Below are 10,940 nucleotides of genomic sequence, written 5' to 3'. Positions count from 1 at the left end.
GGGGGTGCACCGGCTAAAAGTAGGGGGGCAAAGAGCCAGAGAGTAAAACTCAAGTAATAGGTACATACGTTTAGGATTATATTGATGTTACACCTACCGCGCGGCAGGCGGTAGGCAATCTTCAATTCTTCATATATCATTCAAAAATATTGATGTTACACCTACGGGTGGACCGGTACGGAATATGCTTATAGTACGAGTCGATAATCCACACGGAGGATGATTACGAAATGGAAAAATTGCGGCCTTCGGCCAATCATCCCCCCTTCACCCAAAAGACCAAAATGTTGGCCAAGCCAGAGCCACCCACCCCAAACCACGCAACCGGCCAGGCCATCATCTACTTGTCCGTTCGACGGCAAAGGCGTGGCCAGCATACATTCTCCAGTCCCTGACATATATATTTTAGGGGTCTCCAATCCCTGACTGCTCACTGCCGCTAGATCATCTCCACTTTTTCTCTTTTTTCGAGCTACCTGGCCAGAAACGGAAGTTAATCCAGAAAAGCAACCAGCGAAACTCAACATCAACCACAACCACGAGAGCTTAAATCATCGATCTCCTCCTTCCTCATCCTCTCAGCCTGCCTCACAACACAAACGTTCCTCCCCTCCTTCCCTGTCTACGTACACAAGCTAGCACCGGCAATGGTGAGTGCCCAGACATTAACGGACATGCTTGCATGAGGGTGATTAATTAACTGCATGCGATTGCATGGCGAGTTGCTCACGGTTCTGTGCAAACGCATGCAGGTTTCTGCCGGTGGCCATGGCGGCTACAGCGACGCCGACGATGCGGTCGACTTCCGCGGCAAACCGGTGGACAAATCCAAGACCGGGGGATGGCTCGGAGCCGGACTTATCCTAGGTATGTATATGTACGCCGTCATGTGCGCCGCAGCCGGCGCACTTGAATTTGAAGGCTGTATTATGAGCTCAGGGCGCGTGTAAAACCATCAATGGCGTTAATCCGGACTTGCTAGTGCAGGGACGGAGCTTGCGGAGCGCGTGTGCGTGATAGGCATCTCGATGAACCTGGTGACGTACCTCGTCGGCGAGCTGCACCTCTCCAACGCCAAATCCGCCAACGTCGTCACCAACTTCATGGGCACGCTGAACCTCCTAGCCCTCGTCGGTGGCTTCCTCGCCGACGCCAAGCTCGGCCGGTACCTCACCATCGCCTGCTCGGCCACCATCGCCGCCGCAGTAATTAACCTACCACACGCATCCACTTCCACTTGTAGCGTGCGTCTGCATGCATTGCGTCGCTAACCGATGGACCAACACAGGGCGTGAGCTTGCTGACGGTGGACACGGTGGTGCCGAGCATGAGGCCGCCGCCGTGCGTGGACGCGCGGGGCGCGCAGGGGCACGAGTGCGTGCCGGCGAGCGGCGGGCAGCTGGCGCTGCTGTACGTGGCGCTGTACGTCATCGCGGCCGGCGCGGGGGGCCTCAAGGCGAACGTGTCGGGGTTCGGGTCGGACCAGTTCGACGGCCGGAACCCGCGGGAGGAGCGCGCCATGGTCTTCTTCTTCAACCGCTTCTACTTCTGCATCAGCCTCGGGTCCCTGTTCGCGGTCACCGTGCTGGTGTACGTGCAGGACAACGTCGGACGGGGCTGGGGCTACGGCGTGTCGGCCGCCGCCATGGCCCTCGGCGTCCTCGTGCTCGTGGCGGGGACGTCCAAGTACCGGTACCGGCGGCCGGCGGGGAGCCCGCTCACGGTCATCGGTAGGGTGCTGTGGACGGCGTGGAAGAAGCGCAAGCTGCCGACCCCTGCCAACGCCGACGAGCTCAATGGATTCCACACGGCAAAGGTGGCCCATACTGACAGGCTCAGGTATATTTGGATGCCTTTGACAGTTTGTCTAATTCACGTCTAGATGTTTTTTAAAGATGTCACATCTAACCTCCCACAAATGTATATCCAATATATAATGCATCAAAAAGAAAAAAACTCGGACAAAAAAAAAATAGACCGTACAACAAACAGAGTGGACATCAGTTTAAATGTGACATAACTATGATCTAGATGTGTCCTAGACATCAGTTTGTCTAATTCACATCTAGATGTTTTTTAAAGATGTCACATCTAAGCTCCCACAAATGTATATCCAATATATAATGCATCAAAAAGAAAAATAAACTAGGACAAAAAAAATAGACCGTACCACAAACAGAATGGACATCAGCTTAGATGTGACATAGTTATGTCACATCTAGATGTGACATAACTATGTCACATCTAGATGTGTTCTAGACAGACCCTTTGTGTTAACTAGATGCCGGCGATTAACTACGTGCTAGTTTCATGCATTAATGAAGTTCGTTCAAACTAATTTCAAACCATATTTGAATTTAACCCTTTTTTTTACTAAAATTAAGTCAATTTGATAGATTGAAATCCAAAAAATAGGAAATTACTTAAATTTTGGATATATGCATGAGATACGAAAATTTTCTGTTACCGAAACTGTTAACACTACCACGCAAGAACAATAATGGTGGATGGGCCATTTCCATCCAAAAGATGCTGACAAGATGTGCTACTTGCTGTTTGAGTAGGATCATCTGCATGTGGCTAGCTGTTCGTATTATAATATCACTGCTGGACCGTTTGTTGTTTCCATCATCATTTTATGTTATTTTGTTCGAAATAAACAAAATGGTGTTTTGGATATCAGCCACATAGTTTCCCATGGTTAACATGGACCGTGGATCATCACCGTTCGTCCGGGACAGCTAGGACTTCATAATTATGATGTGTTCTCTTCCGCTAGTACGAGCACGCCACTTGTCCCCGTGTTATGTCTGTGTCGACGCTGAGATGGAGGCGCCAGGGAAGCTAACAAAAATGATAACTCGGGGACATGGATCTTCTGCTCCGAGCTCAAATGTATTCAGATCCAAAAATAGAAAAAGAAAACATGGTAGATGGGTTTAAGATAGACTGTTTTATATCAAGCAATGCCATTCTTATATACGATGTTTGTCCAAGTTTTGTTTAAAATGTGCATGATTAACTTTTGTGATCCCAATGCAGGTGCCTAGACAAAGCCGCAGTCATGGAACCAGTCGACCTGGCCGCAAGTCCGACCAAGCAGGAGCAGGCGTCAGCCTCAACAATGACGGAAGTGGAGGAGGTGAAGATGGTGTTGAACTTGTTGCCTATCTGGTCCACCTGCATCCTCTTCTGGACAATATACTCCCAGATGACCACATTCTCCGTGGAGCAAGCCACCCGCATGGACCGTCGCCTCAATGCCGGCTTCGAAATCCCCGCCGGCTCCCTCTCCGTCTTCCTCTTCCTCTCCATCCTCCTCTTCACGTCCCTCAACGAGCGCCTCCTCGTGCCGCTCGCCGGCCGCCTCACCGGCCGCCCGCAGGGGCTCACCTCGCTCCAGCGCGTAGGCACGGGCCTGGTCTTCGCAACCGTGGCCATGGTCGTGAGCGCGCTGGTCGAGAAGATGCGCCGCGACGCCGCGAACGGGGAGCCCCGCGTCGCCATCAGCGCGTTCTGGCTGGTGCCGCAGTTCTTCCTCGTGGGCGCCGGCGAGGCATTCGCGTACGTGGGGCAGCTCGAATTCTTCATCCGCGAGGCGCCGGAGCGGATGAAGTCCATGAGCACGGGGCTCTTTCTGGTTACGCTGTCCATGGGGTTCTTCCTGAGCAGCTTCCTCGTCTTCCTCGTCCACACCGTGACAAGAGGGGCATGGATACGGAATAACCTGGATAGGGGGAGGCTTGACTTGTTCTACTGGATGCTGGCTGTGCTTGGGGTGGTGAACTTCCTTGTGTTCGTGGTGATTGCAAGGCGGCACGAGTACAAGCCCAGCACGTCAGTGGTTGTGGCTCCCGCTGGGGAGGACAACGATACCAAGGAAAAGGAGATGGACGACGTCCTTGTGGTCAATGAGAACACCGTGGGGATGGATGTGTAGGGAGTGTTGAGTTTGTAAGATATGCATATGAATAGCAGATTGAGTGTAAACATAGATGGTTAGATTTTTTGGTGGAACCAGCCCATCAAAATTCAAGTCTATCAGACTTGACATGGGTGTTCACATTTTTCTGAATTTTAATTTAGACATTTCGGCGATGTGTGTTTAGTGGGAGATGATGTTCCCGTCGATTGCAAAGTGCCTCAGGTGACTTTGTTAATCTCAAGGTTTGCCACCTCAGTCTTTCGGAGATGCTCCTATGGGTAGGATGTGCGTGTGTATGTTCATAGGGGTGAATGTACGTGTGTATGTGAGCGTCTGTCCTTGTACCGTCTTTCTTAAAAAAACAAATGTATCCGTTGTTGTAAAACAACATTTGACAGGAGGCAATGATGACCTCTCCTGCATCATTTGTGAGTGACATACCTGTACCTATAAAAAAAGGCTTTACGCCCCGCTTTATGAATGAAGCACCACACGACACAAGCATCCAAAGTTAACAACAATGGTTATCAACAAAAAAAGAACGAAAACAGTTCACAGAGGGCAAATGAAACACAGGAAGAGGCCCATGCTGAGGGCCCCAGCTCAACAAGCCCAAAACCAGAAAGTGACACATAGGGGTTAGCAACCATCATGGCTAACCTGGCTCTGAAGATGGTGGCGGAAGGGGCGGATGCGAAGAGCCAAGGTCCTGAAGCCAGTCGATAGAGCATTAATGGACATGTGATCCATCGTACAGCTAAGCGGCCTCCAAAGCTGCATAAAGCCACAAAATTTATATATCACATCAATCGAGGGTCGCAACGGAGAGCGTTCGATAACTAGCTTATTATATGAATCGTCCAAAGGGTCCAAGCAAGGACGCCAATCCCAATCCACATAATGTGGTGTGTCCCTAGAGGCCAGGCCATCAATTCCAAAAAGAGGTCAGGTAAGCAGGTGTGGCACCACGTACCACTTCCCTGAAGCAACTCCACAAGAATTATGCCGAAACACACAAGAAGAAGATATGATTTGAGTCCTCTGCCCATATCACAAAGAGGACAGAAACCATCACCCGGTCCATGACGTTTGAGTACCTCCACCTCTGAAGGTACTCGACCATGAATCCACCGCCAAGGGAAACTATGGATCTTCAAGGGGAGTTTAATTTTCCAAAGTAAAATCAGGGGTTCTTGGCTAGTCAAGGGAGCAATGGCGTGGTAGAGGGATCTAGTGCAGAACCGGTGACTGGATTCAAGGTGCTAGGAGACTCGGTCCCGCTCGAAGCTCGGGGTGTGAAGGGCCACACACTCAAAGAGGCCCTTCCAAGCATCTTGTTCAGCAAGGCCAACCGCATGACAAAAAGCATGGCTCCCAAGATCAATAATGGCAACCTCGTCAGAGATATAGGGTAAGGAGCAAATGGAGAAAATCTCCGGGAAGCGGACGGCAAATGGCCTATCGCCCACTGAACGGTCAATCCACAATAGATTCGACGAGCCAGACCCTACAGAAATCAAAGTGCCAATCCCGAGAACCAAAAGGAGTTGAATTATAGATTGCTGGAATTGAGAGGCCCTGAAGCATTAACGAAACGCCAGAGGCTTGTCCCTGCAAGTACTTGGACTGGATAATCTCCAGCCAAAGCCCACCCTCATTGTTCGCTATGTGCCAAAGGCACTTGGACAGGAGATCAATGTTCATCCTCTTGGAGGACACAATCCCTAGACCTCCCTGGTCATTAGGTTTGCAAATGAGACCACTTAACCATGCGGTATTTTTTTATCACCCTTGCCCGCCCAGAAGAATTTTGATTGGAAAGTGGCTATCTCATGATGGAGAGTTTCATGGAGGCTGTAGAAGCCCATAATGAACATTAGAAGGCTAGTCATGGACGAGTTTAGGGGTGTCTTCCATGCTGCCTTCGAGAGACACCTACCCTGCCAAGGGTCAACTCGATACTGAATCTTGGAGACGGACAAACAAAGATCCGACACCGAGAGTCTAGAATCACTAATGGGGTCCCTAGAAAAGAGGTGGGGAAAGTCGCCAATCGACAGTTCAATCTGTAGGCAATGCCTTGACACGTGGTATCATCATACCCCAAGACCATGACCTCACTTTTATGAAAGTTGATGGTTAATCCCGACATCCATTAGAAGCAAAGTAGGGGAAATTTGAGGCTCAAAATATCCACATCAGATCCTTCGACCATTATGATGGTATCATCCGAGTATTCCAGCATAGAGTCCCCTCCAGCCACGAGGTGAGGAACCACTCCTTGAATGTGACCGGATGCCTTGGCCTTGTTAAGGATCGCGAAAAGAGCGTCCATGGCCATATTAAATAGGAACAAGGAGAAGGGGCTCCCTATCTCACCCCATAGAAAGTGGGGAAGAACGACCCTACCTCATCTTTAATATTGACGTCCGTCCGGGCACTAGAGACAAGTTGCACGACCCTTGTCACCCAACGATCATCAAAGCCCTTGCAGAGCAACACTTCCCTAATGAAGGACCCGTGGACGGTGTCGTAGGCCTTATGGAAGTCAATGATGAGAAAAAGGTCGATCAATTGTGATCACCGGTTTGTCAGTGGCAGTGACCATAGTTGATCCAATGGATGGCTTGATGAGTCTCTCCTACTGTAGGCATTATCAACATCAGCCTTGCCTGATAATCTGCTATATACTCAACAACCTATTACATAGGGAGTTTAAGTAACTACACAAGAAATTGAGTGATGCTTCTATAGGAGGGTTACTCTTCCGATGAACCAAGACATTTCACACTCCAAGTTCTCCACATGTCTCGCATCTCACTGAAACACTACTGCAAAACAACCTAGCAATAGTTTGTGCAAAAGCCTACCAGTGGCAGGCGAGGAAGTGAAGGGCACCCGCCACTGATCTCTCGTCATTGCTAACATGTGTTATCAATGGTGGGCACCGTGCCCGCTACTAACAGTAGTGTTATCGGTGAGGGGGGGCATCAATACTAATCCGCCACTGACAATCGATGGGTAAATTAATAAGTAAGATTGTTGCGGTAGCATTTTTCTGCCATGGCAGCGTTTTGCACATAATACATGCATATATTAGATTGATACCTATAAGAAACTGTAAAACATCACAATATTACATTGTAACCCATCATTACATGCATGCATATTGCTGCCTTATCCACTAGCTAGTATCAATGAGTAAACATCACAAGATTTAACCATTGTACATGTTCATCATGTGTCGACAGTACGTCCTATGTTTAGCCTTTGAGCATGACTCCAACGGCCAGCATTTGCCTTCGACACCATCGCAACAACCACCAATGAAAAATGCGACGAATCACCTATTCACCAAAGATCAAACCGGCTCCATCGCTGATATGCAGCTTTGCAAACTTTCAAAGTAGCTTCCCAAAGACAAAGCCATTGCCATTGAAAGAATCTGGCGGGGACAGCACCCCGGGCACGCCATCGAGCTTCAGATCTTAGTCGTGCGGGGGTGCCAGATCTTCGAAATGGCTGGATGTTGGAGAAAACCATAATTGTCAGCCATCAACCATGGACCCATCATATGATCTGTCCTCCAGATGTCGCCAATTCAAACCACAATCTGCATCCGCTCCTAGACTACCTTCCAAGGTCCGCACCGGCGCTAGAGGAGATGTCGTCGCAATCGTGAAGCTCAAGGACACAAGTCCACCACAAGGATGCTGTCACCGCCACGACATCCCCGCTTGAGCAGATTAGCTACCAAATCCATCATCAACCATAGAGATGATCGTGTCGTCAGGAAAGGTTCTGGAGTTTCTTTGTTCGGCATTGTGTCACCGCTGCCTAAACCAACACATCGAATAACCCAAAACCTAAGGTACTAGGCCTCTAAAACCTAAAGCTAGACGATCCACATGCGCCGAATTCGACGACCCCTCACCACCAATGACCGAGAGGTCATTCGGCGGAGGGAAGCCGCCAGAGGACAGGGCGGGAAGACTAGGCTCTCCTTGCGGCTATTAGGGTTTCTAGTCGCTCGTCTCGATAGTGAAAACGATTCGCGGGTGCGGGTGTATCTGTTCAGTGGAAACTATGAAACTCCGACTCCTAGTAGTGGACGAGTTACACTCGAGGTCGGTCGGTAGGTATCACGGTCATGACCGACAAATAAATACAGACCGGCCGCGGGAAAGCCCCCGCAGCTCTACGTACGTATGTCGTCCCGCTCCCGCACACACCAAAACAAATCCAGAAATAAGAGAAGAAGGCTCCTACAAGCCTCCTCATAGATCAGCGATTCTGGGCCGTCGGATCAAAATGCTTGATGAGTTTTGGGCCGTTGGATCGAGAGGTGGGAGGATCTGGGCCGTCGGATCTGGATGAAACACTGCTGGAATGAATAGTAATGGCAACAGAATGTAAATACCATGCCCCCACCAGGGCATTTCGGTCATTTCGCGTGGTGGGGGTAAAAAGGACCGGCCGCTCCTGTGACGGAGACCTAGCCGCCTCCTCCCTCGCTCGCTCCCGTAGCCGCCTCCCTCCTCATTCGCTCACGCCTCTGCCCCGCGCCTCCCCCGCGCCCAGCTCCTCCCGCCTTGCTGCCGCCTCCTTTCCCCTCCCGCGCGCCTCCTCTCCCTCCCCTTCCCTCCCGTGCGCCTCCTCTCCTCTCATCCACATCGCCGCCGCCGCCACCCACCGCCTCGAACGGCGTCGTTGGCGGCCAGATCCGCCGCAGCAGAGCCCCCCCCAACAACGACGAGTAGCAGAGGAGGGAGGACGAGGAGCATGATGGCGGCGGCGGCGGGGAGCAGCAGCAGTAGGCCAAGGCGCCAAGCAGCAGCGAGCCCCGACATCTCCGCCATCGCAGTAGTACAGCGCCGAGCTCGCCTCGCTCCACTGCGTCCTCTCCTCCCACCGGATTCGCTGCTCACGGCCACCATCGCTCACCCGCGACCTTGCCTGTGGTTAGGGTTTCGGGTGTTCGTCACCGGTGGCCATGGGGTTGCGCCTCCTCTTTGCATCTGGTCAGTTCATCCCTTGTCCCTCCTTCCTCCTCCTCCTCCTCCTCCTCCTCCTCTCTATCTCTTTCTAATCTCTCTCTTCTTTTGTAGCAGCATAGGAGAAGAGCGGGGACGAGCCTCCTCCCATTTACTCTATGTGTGTGTTCATCCGCTCGAGAACTGGATCCCGAGGGGTAGAGGTGCAACCCTGCAGAATTGAATCCACACTATCAATATCAAATTGTACAGGTCTATTCCTTTTCTATCATTTTCACTTAATCTTCCCTGTCTTTTTAAAACTGAATATTGCATGAGGTCCGACACTCTTCCAGCTTGCTATATTTGTTAAACACATACTGCAATGGTGGGTGATTCTGTATTGTTGTTTAGTGCAGCAGCAACACTGATGGCAGTTCTACCTGACAATGTGTAGTAGTGCACTCATTAGGTAGCCCACTTGTGCCGGATAGTTTCTTGTTTTATTGCTTGTGCACTGTTCTTGACAAATGAAATGTGCAATAGGCTTTTGATATTTTAGTCATCTGGCCTTGTATGCAGTACTTTGCTAGGCTATTGCAGACAAATTGAAAGAACTGCAAATGTGTAGTTCCAGAATTAGGGGACTAGAAATAATTGATCTTTTTTGCCAAAAAACTAGTATTTTTACATTAACTATATTATCTAATTATACATATAGGTATTGAAAACACCGTTCTAATTGCATAAGTAGGCATATAAAAATCTTATTCTAGCGGTGGGATATGCTTTTCAAAAGCTAGGTGTACAGTTGTATGGTGATGTGTTTTTTGGCCTCACCGTGTTCTTCTTGTTTTGCTTGTTGGTGTGTAGGCTGGCCAATGAGGGCTTTTTGTTTCTCATCTTATTTCTAGCAAAGGCCAAAAGTATCATTCTCTTTGCCCCGGTCATCTCCGCCCCTGGTGGTGCTCTTGGATGTGCTATACATCACATCCTCGCTTCCTTGGCTGCTTCGGCGCCCGTGGAGTTCATGCTCGTCGGCGGGACGGTGCAAGGCGCAACTCCGATGCAGCGGCGTGGATGTGTGGCGTAGGAGGCGGTTCTCGCCGGTTGGATGGCATTCAGGCGCAACCCGGGCGCCCACTGAATACTGCCTCGGCTACAACCTCCCTTGGTGAGCTCCATCATCCACCTATTCCTCTGCTTCGGCTACTATATGGAACATGGTCGTGGCTATGTTGATGTAGTGCTTGTCTGGTTGATGCTCTGTAGTTGTGGATCCATGCTTAAGCTCTCTCAGAGCTCAGGCACTCTCAGTCGTCGGATCTTTTTCCTGGTGATTTATGGCTTTGTGATTAATCAGTTTGTGGTTGTTGAACTGTTCTGTGCTGGATGGACTTTCCATTTTGGCGAGTCCGCTAGAGTTGCTCTTAGCTTGCGCAGGGCTATGATGATCGATTATGGCTGATATAAGCATGCTCTCGAGAAATTGAGGCTCTTGTGGGTATTAAGTTGGACCCCCCTCGTTTCTTTGAGCCATTTTGATCATGTGCTTATTTTAGTGGCTCTGTCCTTGGATGGTCATTTCTGATGAGTGATAACCAGGGCAGTTTCACCCTTGTAAGAACATATTGATCTGGTGATGGAGACACTAGGGAAGGGTCATGATCGAGAAAAGGTGAATCTGAGCCCATTCAAATGCAGTTCTGGTCTCAAGCACAGTGTGCTATGTTGTCGTTCTGTATTTGTATTTAGCGCCTCTTTGGTTTGTACATTTCCACAATGATAGCTTCAAATCTCTTTTGCTATTTGAAACTGCAGTTTTTTTAAGGGTCACACATACACATGATGTGTTCACATGTTAGTTGAAAACTTGGTGAATTAAATATATATCTCAGCTACTATTGATAATCATGGCTAAAGCCAAATTTCTTCTTTAAGTTTGCTTCCCATGTACATGTGTTACTGCTTGTGAATCTCTACAGTTCACACTAGTATAAAAGGGGGCAATGGTCCAAGCCGGGTCAGCCCATTAGTCCCGG

At 49.7% G+C, this 10,940-nt stretch overlaps 1 protein-coding gene across 2 annotated transcripts; it reads left to right on the top strand.

Moving 5' to 3' along the window:
• The first annotated feature begins 494 nt into the window (after positions 1–494).
• Positions 495–4,350, top strand: LOC119311991 (protein NRT1/ PTR FAMILY 6.4-like). Of its 2 annotated transcripts, XM_037587711.1 has the most exons (5): positions 495–650; positions 753–867; positions 988–1,205; positions 1,289–1,839; positions 3,043–4,350. In XM_037587711.1, the coding sequence occupies exons 1-5, from the start codon at positions 648–650 to the stop codon at positions 3,938–3,940; spliced, it is 1,785 nt and encodes a 594-aa protein (XP_037443608.1). In that variant the 5' UTR covers positions 495–647; the 3' UTR covers positions 3,941–4,350. The 2 variants fall into 2 exon arrangements, with proteins under 2 accessions (XP_037443608.1, XP_037443607.1); XM_037587710.1 differs by lacking the exon at positions 495–650 and having other exon boundaries at positions 747–867.
• The last annotated feature ends 6,590 nt before the right edge of the window (positions 4,351–10,940 follow it).

Source organism: Triticum dicoccoides, chromosome 5B (assembly GCF_002162155.2).
Source record: "Triticum dicoccoides isolate Atlit2015 ecotype Zavitan chromosome 5B, WEW_v2.0, whole genome shotgun sequence".
NCBI lineage: Eukaryota > Viridiplantae > Streptophyta > Magnoliopsida > Poales > Poaceae > Triticum > Triticum dicoccoides.
This window is presented reverse-complemented; position numbering and strand designations above follow the sequence as displayed.

Coding starts and splice junctions, on each gene's coding strand:
- LOC119311991 (XM_037587710.1), top strand. CDS start 747: ATGCAGGTTTCTGCCGGTGGCCATGGCGGCTACAGCGACGCCGACGAT. Junction 868..987: donor CGGAGCCGGACTTATCCTAG/GTATGTATATGT, acceptor TTGCTAGTGCAG/GGACGGAGCTTGCGGAGCGC. Junction 1,206..1,288: donor CGGCCACCATCGCCGCCGCA/GTAATTAACCTA, acceptor GGACCAACACAG/GGCGTGAGCTTGCTGACGGT.